Source organism: Sturnus vulgaris, unplaced genomic scaffold (genome assembly GCF_052056855.1).
Source record: "Sturnus vulgaris isolate bStuVul1 unplaced genomic scaffold, bStuVul1.hap1 Scaffold_141, whole genome shotgun sequence".
Taxonomy (NCBI): domain Eukaryota; kingdom Metazoa; phylum Chordata; class Aves; order Passeriformes; family Sturnidae; genus Sturnus; species Sturnus vulgaris.
Window position 1 is genome coordinate 1,318,539 of NW_028276063.1, and position 14,627 is coordinate 1,333,165.

General features: G+C 55.8%; 1 protein-coding gene across 1 annotated transcript in view; it reads right to left on the reverse strand.

Moving 5' to 3' along the window:
- Positions 1-1,750: 1,750 nt before the first annotated feature.
- LOC148219412 (uncharacterized) overlaps positions 1,751-14,627 on the reverse strand; it is a 108,911-nt gene continuing 96,034 nt past the window's right edge. Inside the window, exon 3 of the mRNA XM_088157676.1 lies at positions 1,751-2,822. Coding sequence (XP_088013802.1) covers positions 2,222-2,822 — 601 coding nt within the window. The 3' untranslated portion in view covers positions 1,751-2,221. The remainder of the gene's footprint in view (positions 2,823-14,627) is intronic.

The following is a 14,627-nucleotide window of genomic DNA, read 5'->3' on the forward strand; positions in this document are numbered from 1 at the left end:
GCGTGGTGAACACAGGGGCTCGGTCGGAAAGAAAGGGGCGGGGCTAAAGATAGACGGGGCTGTGACTAGAAAGGGCGGGGCCAAGGAAAGGGCGGGGACTGTGAGGGAAAAGGGGTGGGGCCAAGGAAAGGGCAGGGACTGTGAGGGAAAGGGGCGGGGCCAAGGAAAGGGCGGGGACTGTGAGGGAAAAGGGGCGGGGCCAAGGAAAGGGCGGGAACTGTGAGGGGAAGGATCGAGGCCAAAGGGCCACGCAGTCCCAAAAGGCTCTGGTTTGGCTTAAAATCTCCAAGAAAAGATCAGAAATCCAGCCTAAATCTACCAGGTTTGGGCTAAAATCAGCCAAACGGGCCTCAACTCCACACAAAGGTGATCTAAAACCATACACATGAGCCCTGCAGAGTCCAAAAGTGGCCTAAAATCCAGCCTAAACCTGCCCAGTTTGGTATAAAATCACCCAAATAGGCCTAAAATCTTTGGGACCAAGACTGTCACAAGAAATGGCATCAGCACCAAGAATGAGACCAAAATCAGAATGGACACCGAGACCAAGAATGAGAACAGATCCAACACCGGAACTGAGACCAGCACCACTCCAGAACTGGAACTAGGACTAGGACCAAGACCGAGACTGAGAGTGTGACCAGCACCAGAACTGGCACTGAGACCAAAACTGAGGCCCACACTGACACAGGAACCGGCACTGGGAGGGCTCCAGAACGGCTCTGGTACCAGCACTGGCACTGTGAGAACTCTGGGACTGAGACAGAGTGGGACCAGAACAAGCACAGAGACTGACATTGGCACCAACACCAAGACTGGCACCTCTCTGGGACCGGGCCTGAGGCTGAGATTGGCACTGGGAGCACAACAGGATCAACACCAGCACCAGCACCAACACTGGGACCGAGACCACTCCACGAATTAGACCGAGACCACTCCACAAATTAGACCAAGACCAAGACTGAAACAAGAACCGGCACTGGCACTGAGACTGGCACCGCTGTAGGACTGAGAATGAGACCCAGACCAGCACCGGGACAGAGACCGACACCGGCAGCGCTCTGGGATCTCCGCGTTCACTCCGGGGAGTTTTGGCTGCGCCCCCGCACGGGACTGGGCAGGACCGGGAGGGACCCCTGGGTGGGGCGGGACAGCCTCGGTTCCCATCGTTCTGGTGCAGCCATCCCAGTCCATATGGTCCCAGTCCACGTGATCCCAGTTTGTACAATCCCAGTCCATGTGATCCCAGTCTGTACAATCCCAGTCCATGTGATCCCAGTCTGTACAATCACAGGCTGAATGGCCCTGATCCATCTGGTCCCAGTCTGTGCAGTCCCAGTCTGGAGGATCCCAGTCCATGTCATCCCAGCCCCCATGATCCCAGTCTGGATGCTCCTGCATGGCTCACACTGCCAGGGTCTGGAATTCCAGTTCCCAGCCAGGAAAAGATGTTCCTGCCCTTGAAGGCAAAGCTCTTCAGAAGGGGCCAAAAGCCAAGTGCAGCAAGATCTTACAGGGACATTTCACTGCCAGCCTTCCTAACTTCACCCATGGCTGTTGGAGCTCCTGCACGGGCAATTAAATCAGGGGAGGGTCTTTGGTGGGAGCTGCCCTGGGTCAAGGGAGACCCTGAGACAGAAACAGAGCAGGCAGGGAGAGACAGGAGAGAAAGGAGGACACAAACACAATCAGATGAGAAGGTGCCACTGAAAACAGAACTGCAACTGACTGGAAGTGAATGGGACAGAAGTCAGGAATTGTGAAGCTTTTATTTACTATCAAATCCATCCCTTGGCAGCCAGCCCCACACAATCTCAATCCCAGCACTCCCAATTTGGATCCCACTTCTCCCAATCTTCTTCCAACTCCTTCTCACCCTGGTGGCTGTGGAATCCAGTAAGGTTCACGTGGGATTGAGTTGTCTTGAGGATCCACTTTGCAGTTGGATTGAGCCATTTTGGATTAAAACTGAGGTGCTTTCAGAGGGATTTGAGAGGTTTTTAGGTGACCTAAATCCTCTTGGCTTTTGGTGTGAAAAGAAATGGAGAAGAGAGAAAAACTAAGGCCAAAACAAAAGGATAACCAGCCAGGTGTCTTCCCCAGATGGATCCCAGAGAATGTGGGTCACCAGGGCTCTGCTCAACATGAGTTCTGCAGTGGGGGATGGAGTTGGAGCAGCACACAAGATTTTCTTGCACTAGGGGGATTTACAGGGATTGCATTAATGCTGCCTCTGTTGGTGTCTGTTCAAAGCTGAGCTCTGAGAGAAGTTTGTCCCACACTCAGGATACTCGTAGGGCCTCCCCCCAGTGTGGACACTTTGGTGGCAGATCAGGCTGGAACGCTGCCTGAAGGCCTTCCCACAATCCCCACATTTGTATGGCCTTTTCCCAGTGTGGATGTTCTGGTGGCGGATCAATGTGCTGCGTTCACTGAAGCTCTTCCCACACTGCTCACATTTGTGAGGCTTTTCCCCAGTATGGATGCGCCGGTGTCTGGTGAGGTGGGAGTTTCGCCTGAAGCCCTTCCCACAGTCGGAGCACTGGAAAGGCCTCTCCTCCCTGTGTGTCTGGAAGTGCCTGAGGAGATGGGAGCTGGTGGTAAGCCTCTTCCCACACTTGGAACACTCGTAGGGCCTCTCCCCAGTGTGGACACTTTGGTGGCGGATCAGGTGGGAACGCTGCCTGAAGGCCTTCCCACACTCCTCACACTGGTATGGTCTTTTCCCAGTGTGGATGTTCTGGTGGCAGATCAATGTGTTGCGCTCAGTGAAGCTCTTCCCACACTGCTCACACTCGTAGGGCTTCTCCCCAGTGTGGATCCTCTGGTGGCGGATCAGGCTGTTCCTCCAGCTGAAGCTCATCCCACACTCTGAGCACTTGTGGGGCTTCTCCCCATTACAAAGCTGCTCATGGACCACCAGCTCCAAGCTCTGGCTCCATCTCTGGTCGTCCCCCCGGCCCAGGCTGGGGCTTTCCTCCTCAGATCCCCGCCATCTGCGTTTGCAGCCCCTCCTCGTGCGGGATCTCCGCGGCTTTTCCTCCCCGTTGCATTCCTGCGCCGTGGAGCCGCTCCAAACGGCCTCTTCCACGAGGTTCTGCCGCGGGGATTTGTCCTCCCTGCTCTCCGTGCTCAGCTCCTTGTCTGGGGCAGGAAGGACAAGCAGAGGATGGGATTTGCCTTCGTGCCAGAGGGAAGGGGAAGGAGATCCCCCCAGCGCGTCCCCGGCAGGACGGCGTCAGCAGCGGGGTTGTCCTGCAGCCGGGGGCGTGCTGGGCTGGGAGATGGAGCAGGACAGAGGGGGAAAGGGGCACTGACTTCCTCCTCACCTGCCTGGGGCTCCCAGGCCATCTTCCTCTTCCTCGCAGCCTCCTCCTTCTCCATCGGGCCAAGTGTTGGGAATGGGATATCCTGGTTTGGGGAAAAACAAGGGATGTGCGCGTTGTGTTGCAGGTTCCTGCTGCCCAACTCCATCTCTACAAGTCCCCGAGCATCTCGGGTCCATAAAAACTTGCCAAACACCAACATTCAGCCCTGAAAATGCTTCCCAGGGGTTCCTGGGAATGGTCCCTCCCCTTTGGTGTTTGGGGGTTCCCCCCCTGTCTCAGCTGCTGGGGGTCACGCTTGTATTGGGGGTCCCCCATCTACTCGGTCCCCGCCCTCCCCAGGCTGCTGGGAGTCCCAGCAATCCAAAAAGCTCCCCCCTCTTCTGTCTCCCCATTTAGGGATTCTGGGGGATTTTGGGGTCTCTTCTCCCCTTATTCTCTGCTTTGGGGTGCAGGGGGTCCAGGGAGTCCCCCCTGCCCCTCTCCAGGCTGTTGAGGGTTCCAAAATCCCGGCGCTCCCCCCTCTCTGGGCTCCCCACTTTGGGGGCCTGGGGGACACAGGGCTCTGCTCCTCCAGGGTGCCTCTTCCAGCAGCCGCCACCGGGACCCCCCAATGTCCCCCGTGGAGCATTTTCTGATCAGATTTGGAGCTCTGCATTCTCCAAACATCCCCCCCGCCCCAAAAAAATACACAAAGCACCCTGAGAGACACTGGGAGTATTCTAGAGAAAACTGGGTGCAACTGGGATCAAACTGGGGGCAGGTGAACCATGCTGAGGTAACTGGGAGTGGCTGGGAAGGACTATGGGATTGTTCAGGGCAACTGGGATGTGGTTACTACGCTGCAAAGAGAGAGAAAAGACAGCAACACACACGGACCTCTTTTGGGGAAAAAAGGCCAACTTTATTGTACGGACATCCCGTATTTAAAGTGTGTTACGTGCAGTTAGGACAGGACAGTAGTTCATTGGACAATTGGGAAAAATATCCCTGGGACAGCATGTCCGGATGTCCCATGGGAAAGACACCAGGTGTTAATCTTTATTTATTAATTCCCTTCTGTTTTTCACCAAGTTATCGCTCTGGGAGACTGCGTCCCTAACTGAAGCTGTAGTCAGCTTGTCAGCCAGGGAATGGACCTGAGAGACAGGAGAAATCCAGGCCTGAAAAGAATTGGCAAGCTGCAATTTCCTAGCTCTCTAAATGTGAGTGTCCACACTGGGATATTCTGGGAATGTCTGAGACCATAGGGCTGGTGACTGGGACCTAACTGGGAGCGACTGGGAATGTCCTGGAGGAAAAATGGGACCATGCTGGGGCAACTGGGGGAAGTGTGAGTGACTGGGGCCCTGCTGGAAGAGACTGGCATCATACTGGACTCATACTGGGATCTTACTGGCAGTTGCAGGGGCTAGGGGCAACTAAGAGAACTGGGAAGGCATTGGACACAAGTGGTGTTGGAAATCGTATCCTTGCAAAAATCTTTGCATAACTTTAGTCGAGGGGATTAATTTGCCCTACAAAAAGACTTCTTTGTTTCTTTCCAGGGCATTGCTGCACCAGGTGGGGTCTGATGAACACAACACATCAACAGACTGGGAGCAGCTTAAAGATCAAGGGCCATCAGCGGCCATTAACAGAACATCAGCGGCCACCCAGGAACATCTACCCCAGACTCTGCCTCTGGCAGAATTGCAGACATCTCCTCTGGAAACACTGATAAGAAAATCAGGGAATCAAGACGGAATTAACAGTAGAAGCGAAGAAACCCAGATCCAAAAGGAGGCCAAATATTAGGAACTGAATATTTGCACCTTGAGACCAAAGAACACTAACTCAATTCATTTCCATGAGCATTGACTGTATAAAAGATCTGAAAATTTTCCTGAAAAGGGAGTGTCATGGAATGATTGTCTCTGCACAGCTGGGTTATGTCTGGATGAGATTTCTGTGGTACACCCGGGCCACAACATCGTGGCCAGAAAATACAGAAATGCCTTGACTCTCTCAATTTAAAATTGTTGTTAAAAGTATTTTTGTTTCTCTTTTAGTTTCCGTTATCATGGGAGGAAGTTGGCGAAACTGGGACCGTGCTGGGGTAAATTACGTCATAATACGGAATCACTGGGACTGCCTGGGCTGCTACTGGGAGCAACAGGATCATACTGGGAGCGACTGGGCTCGTACTGGGAGCAGCCACTCCTGGCACCGGGACCCCCGAACCCCTTTCCCGGCCATGCCGCCCCTCCAGCCCCAGCATCCCCCGCCGGGGTCCCGGCAATCCCAGGGGTCCCCCCCTCTCGGGCTCCCCGCTTTGCCCTTCTGGGGCTCTCCTGTCTCTGGGCTCCCGCTCAGGGAAGCCGCGGCTCTCCCGGGGCTCCCCCAAACCGGTGTCCCCCCGCCGATCCCGCCGCTCCCGCGCGCTCCCCACCTGGCCCCGGCACAGCTCGCAGGGCCCGGCCCGGGAAGCCCAACCCCCACCGCGGGGGGACCCGCATCCCCCCGGGCCCCGCCGGGGCTCTGCCGCCACCCACCGGGACCCCCAAAAACACCTCCCGGGGACCCCCCGATGTCCCCCCGAGGGCCATCTGCGCCTCTGCAGCCCTGCAACATCCAAACATCCCCCCCAGAAAAACCCCAAACCCAGGGATACCCCGGGATATTTGGGACGAGCTCCCCCTCCCCGGGCACCTGCGGGATGGGGGGCGATGGTCCCGGGGGGCTTCGAGTTCAGGGAGCTCCGGGGTCGCGCGCTTGATTCGCTCCTTCTCTGCTCCTGCTTCCTGCTGCCGCTCCGCCTCTTCCTCCCTCCCTCCTCCTCCTCCCCGGTTCCGAGCCCCGAACTGGGAGGGGATGGGGCAAGGAAAGGGCGGGAACTGTGAGGGGAAAGGGGCGGGGTCAAGGAAAGGGCGGGAACTGTGAGGGAAATGGGGCGGGGTCAAGGAAAGGGCGGGAACTGTGAGGGGAAAGGGGCGGGGTCAAGGAAAGGGCGGGAACTGTGAGGGGAAAGGGGCGGGGTCAAGGAAAGGGCGGGAACTGTGAGGGGGAAGGGGCGGGGTCAAGGAAAGGGCGGGAACTGTGAGGGGAAAGGGGCGGGGTCAAGGAAAGGGCGGGAACTGTGAGGGGAAAGGGGCGGGGTCAAGGAAAGGGCGGGAACTGTGAGGGGAAAGGGGCGGGGCCAAGGAAAGGGCGGTCAATTCTGACAGACAGAGGCCACATGGAACTCAAGGGCCCCAGAAATATTGCCAGGCATTCTAGAAACAAGACAGCACTGTCGGAGACAAAGGCCTCATGGGGTCTAGGAGATCTCTGTGTCACAAAGGAATCTCATGGAAGCCACAGGCAGTTGTGACATGGCATGGCCTCATGGAACCCTTTTGCCATTGGGACATTGCCAGCTCTTGTGGAATCCAGTGCCCATTGTGACACAGCACAGCCTCATGGAAACATGGGCACCATTGTGACACAATGGAATCTCATGGCAGCAAGTGTCAGTTGTCAACACAGCACAGCCTGATGGAACCCAGGGGCAAGGGGGACCCTGCCATGGCTCGTGGAAGCAAGGGGCCATTGAGACACAGCGAGGCCTCTTGGAACCCAGGAGAACATTGTGGGGCAATGAAATCTCACAGAAGCAAGGTCCAATTTTGACAGTGTGTCCTAACAATGATCTCCTGGCTTCCATGAGGCCCCACTGTGTTTACAATGGACACTTGGCTCCCCAGGATCCCATGGTGTCACTGTGCTCTCCTGTGATTCACGAGGCTGTGCTGTGTCACAATGGACACTTGCTTCCTCCGAGGATGGAGATGTCCCAGAGGCACCGGGTTTCCATCAGGCCATGCTTTGTCACAATGGGGCCCTGGTTCCCTGAGAACCCATTGCAGACTTGGGCCTATTCAGGGTGTAGATATGGGAAATTCTAAACCAGGTCCTGAATTTTTAAGTGAAGAATCCCTTTAAAACAAAATAATCCATAAAGGATGGACATACTTCAAGAAAATTTCTTGAAGACAAAGGAGCAGACTGACCCTATGTGCCAAAAATAAGCCAGCAAGGACAATAACTGGCCTGGTTGCACATGGAGCTTTTGCAGGAACTCAGGGGAAAAATGGGGCTACATCCACTTTGGACAGAGGGCCAGGAAACTGAGGAAGTGTTCAAGTATGTCGCTAGGTCATGCAGGAAGAAAATCAGAGAGGTGAAAGATTAATTAGGACCTAACCTGGCCACTTCTGTGAAGGACAATAAAGATGCTTTTATAAATACATGAATGGCAAAAGCAGATACAAGGAAAACCTCAACTTCTACTTGGGAGGATATGGTTACCAGAGATGAGGAAAAGGCTGAGATACTCAAGCCCTTCTTTCCCTCAGTCTTCAACAAGAAGACAGCTTGTCCTTACAAGTGTAATCCTTTGGTGACAGATGGGGACAGGGAGCAGAAGAGACCCCCTGTAATCCTGGAGGAAGAAGCTGGGGACCTGCTGAGCCACTCAGATGCTCACAGGTGTCTGTGGGAGCAGATGGGACCCATCCCAGGGGGATGAGGGAGCTGCTGGATGAGCTCCCCAAGCTGCTCTCCATCATTTCTCATCAGTGCTGGCTCAGCAGGGAGGTGCCAGAGGACTGGAGGTGCCAATGTGAGCCCATCCCCAAGAAGGGCTGGAAGGAGGATGTGGGGAGCTGCAGGCCTGTCAGCCTGACCTGGGTGCCTGGTGAGGTGATGGAACAGATCACCTTGAGTGCCATCACAGGGCACCTCCAGGCTGGCTGAGGGATCAGAGCCAGCCAGCGTGGATTTCAATATCTGCATTGATGATCTGGATGAGGGCATTGAGTGCAGCATCAGCAAATGTGCAGATGGCACCAAGCTGGGTGTGAGTGTGGCTGTGCTGGAGGGCAGGAGGGCTCTGCAGAGGGGCCTGGACAGGCTGGATCCAGGGCCCAAATCCAGCAAGGTGAGGTTTAACAAGACCAAGTGCTGGGTCCTGCACTTTGGCCACAACAAGCCCAGCAGTGCTCCAGGCTGGGGACAGAGTGGCTGGACAGCAGCCAGGCAGAAAGGGACCTGGGGGCACTGATGGACAGCAGGCTGGACATGAGCCAGCAGTGTGCCCAGGTGGCCAAGAAGGCCAGTGGCTCCTGGCCTGGATCAGGAATGGTGTGGCCAGCAGAACCAGGGCAGTGATTCTTCCTCTGTGCTCAGCCCTGGATGGGCAGCACCTCGAGTGCTGTGTCCAGTTCTGGGGACCCAATTTAGGAAGGACATGGAGGGGCTGGAGCGTGTCCAGAGAAGGGCAACAAGGGGTCTGGAAAACAGGTCCTGTGAGGAGTGGTTGAGGGAGCTGGGGTTGTTTATCCTGGAGAAGAGGAGGCTCAGAGAGACAAAGTGGTGTCAGGGCACAGGCTGGGCTTGATGATCTCCAAGGTCTTTTCCAACCTTGCTGATTCTGTGATTCTCTGAAACCAACCCTGGAGCACTTGCAGGATGAGCCCTGGGCCTCCTCTTCACAAGGTCCAGCAGCTCAGGTCCCTCAGCTCCTCCACCCCAGCCCCAAAGCCCATCCTGTCAGTCCTGCAGAGCCTCCCCAGCCCCTCCTCATTGCCCACAACAGGGAGCCCCACACCCAGACACAGCAGCCCAGATGTGCCCCCCTGGCCTGTGGTGCCTCTGGCAAGGGAGCAGCACAAGGCACTGCAAGACCCTGGAGACAATTCCTGCAGCACTTGTAGGATGATCCTGCTCCCCAAGAGATGTTCCCATGGTGCCAGCTCAGGAACTGAAATGGGGAGTGGGGTCAGAGAGGAAAGGGCAAACAGAGATGGGCTGTATGTAGGGGAAGGAGATAGGGGTGGGAGAGGAAGAAATCTGGGGCAGGAAAGATTAAAGAAAGCAAAACTGAATCAAAGGAAATGCTCAGGTGTGGTTACTGCGCTGCAAAGAGAGAGAAAAGACAGCAACACACACGGACCTCTTTTGGGGAAAAAAGGCCAACTTTATTGTACGGACATCCCGTATTTAAAGTGTGTCACGTGCAGTTAGGACAGGACAGTAGTTCATTGCACAATTGGGAAAAATATCCCTGGGACAGCATGTCCGGATGTCCCATGGGAAAGACACCAGGTGTTAATCTTTATTATGAATTCCCTTCTGTTTTTCACCAAGTTATCGCTCTGGGAGACTGCGTCCCTAACTGAAGCTGTAGTCAGCTTGTCAGCCAGGGAATGGACCTGAGAGACAGGAGAAATCCAGGCCTGAAAAGAATTGCCAAGCCGTAATTCTTTAGCTCTCTAAATGTGAGTGTCCACACTCAGGGCAGTTTGGGGGTGGCTGCCAGGCAGCCCTGGCTCTGAGCAACAACGTCTGCAGTGGGACAGGAAACTCACAGCTCATGGGAACAAACTTTCTGGCTGACTCCAGAGGCCACGACAAATCTGAGTGGTTTCCCTGCCGTCCCCCAGCCCTTGCTGGCCCCAGGGGCTGATGGCATTTGGGCTCACTCAGCTCCATGTCCCCACAGCAGCCCCATGGGGGTGCTGACCCTGCTGTGTGCAATGCAAACAGGGGCTCCTGAGCCAGTGCTGCCGTGTGTGTGCCTGCAAGGATGCGGCTCCTGTGAGAGCTGGGGGAGAGGCCAGGGCTGCAGAGGGGGGATGTTGTTGGCAGGTGCATGAGGACGCTCTGGGACGCTGCCCTGGGGTGTCCAGCGCAGTGGGGATGGATCAGCCCCTGCTCTGCTGCTCCTTGCCAGGGTGTCCCCCTTGCAGGGAGCTTGCAGAGCACCAGCCATGCTGTTTGCCCCCAGCCTGCCCACGGCCAGCCTGGGGCTGCTCCCGGGGCTTTTCTCTGCTCAGCATTGGGCTGGCCAAGTGTTGTGGAGAGAGCCTGGCCAAGGAGCCTGGAGCCCCCAGGCCCTGCCCTGAGGCGTCAGCTCTGCCCCAGCAGTGCCCATGGCCTGTCCCTGCTGCAGCCCCAGCACTGCCACCCCCAGGGCTGTGCCCGGCCCCCAGAGCACTCAGGCCCTGCAGCAACACGAGGGCCAGGAGGGCAGAGGGGCAGTGGCACGGGAGCAGCACTGGCAGCACCAAGTGCTGCTGCTGCTGGGCACAGCTGCTGTGCCAGCACTGATCTGCCCCCAGCTCTGCACACAGACATTGCTGCTGCAGCTCCAGAGAAGGGAACAGAAGGGGCATCTCTGGAGAAAACTTTGCTGGGAGATCCTTAATTCATTAAAGCCACCGAGGCCACAGCTCCTCATTAACAGTCTGTGGCTACAGGGAATATGGAGAGAACCAAAATGAGAAATGGCACAATGACGTTTCTTTGTGGACAGTATTTCACCAGTAAAACAAAGAGAACAAAACACACAAGCAAACCAACAAGAACTATCAAAAATTACTTTTATTAGAAGTGATTTGCATAAATTTGCCAACAGTTTAATGCTCCTGAAAGCATCCAGTCATCAGTGTCCACACTGCAGCCTTGAGCTCCTGATTCCTCAGGCTGTAGATGAAGAGGTTCAGGGCTGGAGGCACCACTGAGTACAGAACTGACAGTGCCAGGTCCAGGGATGGGGAGGAGATTGAGGGGAGCTTCAGGTAGGCAAATGAAGCAGTGCTGAAAAACAGAGAGACCATGGCCAGGTGAGGGAGGCAGGTGGAAAAGGCTTTGTGCCGTCCCTGCTCAGAGGGGATCCTCAGCACAGCCCTGAAGATCTGCACGTAGGAGAAAACAATGAACACAAAGCATCCAGAAGCTAAACAGACACTAACAGCAAGAAGCCCAAGTTCCCTGAGATAGGATTTGGAGCAGCAGAGTTTGAGGATCTCAGGGATTTCACAGAAGAACTGGCCCAGGGCATTGCCCTGGCACAGGGGCAGGGAAAATGTATTGTCCGTGTGCAGCAGTGAATGGAGAAAGGCACTGGCCCAGGCAGCTGCTGCCATGTGGGCACAAGCTCTGCTGCCCAGGAGGGTCCCGTAGTGCAGGGGTTTGCAGATGGACACGTAGCGGTCGTAGCACATGATGGTCAGGAGGGAAAACTCTGCTGACATGAAGAACGTAAAGAAAAACACTTGTAAAGCACATCCTGCAGAGGAGATGTTGCTGGTGTTCCAGAGGGAATTGTGCATGGCTTTGGGGACAGTGGTGCAGATGGAGCCCAGGTCGAGGAGGGCCAGGTTGAGCAGGAAGAAGAACATGGGGGTGTGCAGGTGGTGGCCGCAGGCTACGGCGCTGATGATGAGGCCGTTGGCCAGGAGGGCAGCCAGGGAGATGGCCAGGAAGAGGCAGAAGTGCAGGAGCTGCAGCTTCCACGTGTCTGCCAATGCCAGCAGGAGGAAGTGGCTGATGGAGCTGCTGTTGGACATTTCTGCACTCTAGGCATCGGAGACTGTTGAAAGAAGGTATTGATAAAACTGGGACCAACTTGTTTTAGCCAATCCTATAAAATGTTCCTTGGAATCCCTTCAAACTTACTTCTCTTACTTTGGGCAGTCATTTGCTAAACTGTTCTATTTTTGAGTTCATGTTTTTGCTGCTGAGTTTGTGCCTCATCTTCAGCATTGCTCTCAGCCTGAACACTGGGGAACCCAGAGGGAAAACAGGGCTCCCTGTGCCCCAGTGCAGTCCCACCTACTGGTCCCACACAGTTGCCCTTTGCTTATTACACCTCCCTCTAGTTCAGGGTAATCAGACTTAAAATGTGCTGGAAAAATAAAGTGGCGGTTTTGGACGGTCCAGTTTCAAAGTCAGTCTCTGTAAACTCTTCTCTCTTGCCCTGTGTAGCTGAACAGGAAGGGATACCAAGAGTTGGTCTGGCTCTCTGCTACCTACTGAGAGCTGTTTGTGTGTATCCAAGGCTTGTCCCTGTCACTGCTCCCAGAGCCCAGCCCAGCCCTGGGGGCTCAGCTCTGCCCTGCAGAGCCCTCCCAGCACAGGGCACTGCCCAGGGGCATCTCCCTGGCAGCAGGGCCTTAAGGGCAGCTCACACAAACAGAGATGCTGCAAGACAAGGAGCTGCTGCTGCTGTCTGTAGGCAGAGGAGGGTGAGGAGGCACTTTGTGAGGGAAATCTGAGGTAGATCTGCTGATGCCCAGTGGGACAGGAAAGGAGGCTCAGTGACACAGACACAGCTGACAGCCCCTTTGCCTTGCCTTGAGGAGAAAGCTGAGAGCAGCCCTGGCCATGCAGCACCATCTCCACAGCAGGAGGAATCTGCCCTGATGGGGGTGGCTTCTTCCACCTCCAACTTCTCCCCACAGTCCTTGGAGAGCTCCCAGGCAGGCTGAGAGCTGTCCCTGGCAGGTGGCACATGGCCTGGGCTGGCCAAGAGCCCTGAGGGCTGCAGGAGCTGCTCTGCAGGACAGCCCTGGGCAGCCCTGGCTGCAGCCCCAGCTTCAGCCCCTGCAGCCGTCCCTGGCAGCAGGAGCCGTCCTGCCCTGTCCCTCTGACGGTGCCCAGGGCAGCCCCGCTCTGCAGCACATCCTCCTCTTCCTCCTCTGCCTCTATCTCAGAGAAACGGGGAGAGTCCTCCTGACACATCCCCCAGGCTGTGGGCTGTGCTGGCTCCAGGAGATCCCTCCAGGAGCACAGGGGACATTGCCCTGCACCCACACACTCACCATGTCCAGGGCTGTGAAGATGTTTCCCCAAGTGCAGTCTCAGCTCAATGTCTTCCCAGTCCTGATTGCCTTGAGCCTGTCTGTGCCTGGCTCCTGTGCCCTCAGTGCCTGCAGGCAGTGCCCTCAGCCCTGCTGGGCTGGCAGAGGAGCTGCTCCTCAGCACAAATGTCTTTTGGAAGATCTTCTTGGTTGAGCATGGGAGCTTCCTCTGTGCCAGGAGCCTGGCCCAGCTCAGCAGCACAGACACAGCACAAGGACTTGAATGAAATCTTAAGGGATTTGGTGCTGTTTACATCAGACTCAGTCCCTGAGAGAGTGTTCAAAAAATTTTCTCAATAACTCAATTTAAAGTTGAAACATTAAAGTTTCTTGAAATTTTAATAGGTCCCACTGAGGGACACGACTGAGATTGTGTCCCCAGGTTCCTATTAGAGCAGAACACTAGAGGCAGTGATGACAGGGGGGACAAACAAGGGAAAGGTGTCTGTGATGCTGAGCAAACCTGGATGTGTTTCAGGAATGCAAAGGGCCAAGGGCTGAGCCCCAGCCCCTGGCAAGGCACATCCTGTCCCTCCCTCATTGCTCAGGGCTCTTCCCGGGCCACTGGGCTCTGGGCATGTGCAATGCCAAGGGCAGCACCATGGGGCGGCCCCTGCCAGGCTGCTGAGCAGGGACAAGGAGGCAATGAGGCCCCAGCACAGCAAGGCTCACTTGTCCCCTGCTGGCCTCAGGCCCAGGGCCAGCGTGCATGGCCCAAGTGCTGCAGGAGTTGGCTGTGTCAGGGCCTTTCAGCTGCTGCCCATCCCTGTGCCCTCTGCAGCCCAGGCTGTCCTACGGTGTCCATGCCCTGCGCCTCTGTCCCTGCAGGCTGTCGTCATCCCCCGGCTGCCCCACCTCGCTGGCCCCTTCCTTTGCTGACAGCTCTGCCTCCTGCCTGCCTCTGCCTGCCCACACAAAGCCTTGGGCTGGCCCAGACTCCTTCTGGGGGACGGGTTGCACCACAGCCCTTCCCTGGGAGAGAAATTCCTTTCTCCTTGTGTCCAGTCTGGCCCTCATCAATTTCCCTTGGCATTAATTAATTAATTCTCAGGCTGTTTTCTGCTATATCAAAAGGATCCACCATCTCTGAAACTGACCTTCAACCCCTCCCAGGGCTCTCCTTTGCTCTCCTCAGTCTCCACTCCACTGAGCACAGAGCTCCTTTGCCCCTACACAGTGTTCATATGCTTGCAGCCTCCAAACCCCACCTGGGGAGATCATTGGGCTCTCTCCAAAGTTTTGGCAAATGAGATTATTCTGGTCATAGTCGAAGAAAATCACCAGACAACAAGGCAGGACCTGTCTGTCCTGGCTACTTTTTTCTGGGTGCAGTCCTCAGATAGATGGAATTTTAGCTGTAGAATCCCAATTTTGGCCATTGACACCTCGGTGAGAAGGGCAGTTCTTTTCCACAGGAAGGAAAACGCAGAGCCCCATGTTCGGTGGTAGATGAGAGACTGCCTGCAGGAGGCCAAGGCCTTGCAGTGCCACAATGGTCTCCATGGATCCACGGTGCCCTGCAGGATCACAAGGGCCCTTGGGCTGCACGAGGCCCTGGAATGCAACAATGGCCTCTTGGTTCCACAAAGCCCTGCTGCTTCACACTGGGCCCTTGGGACCATGCAGCCCAGCAGGG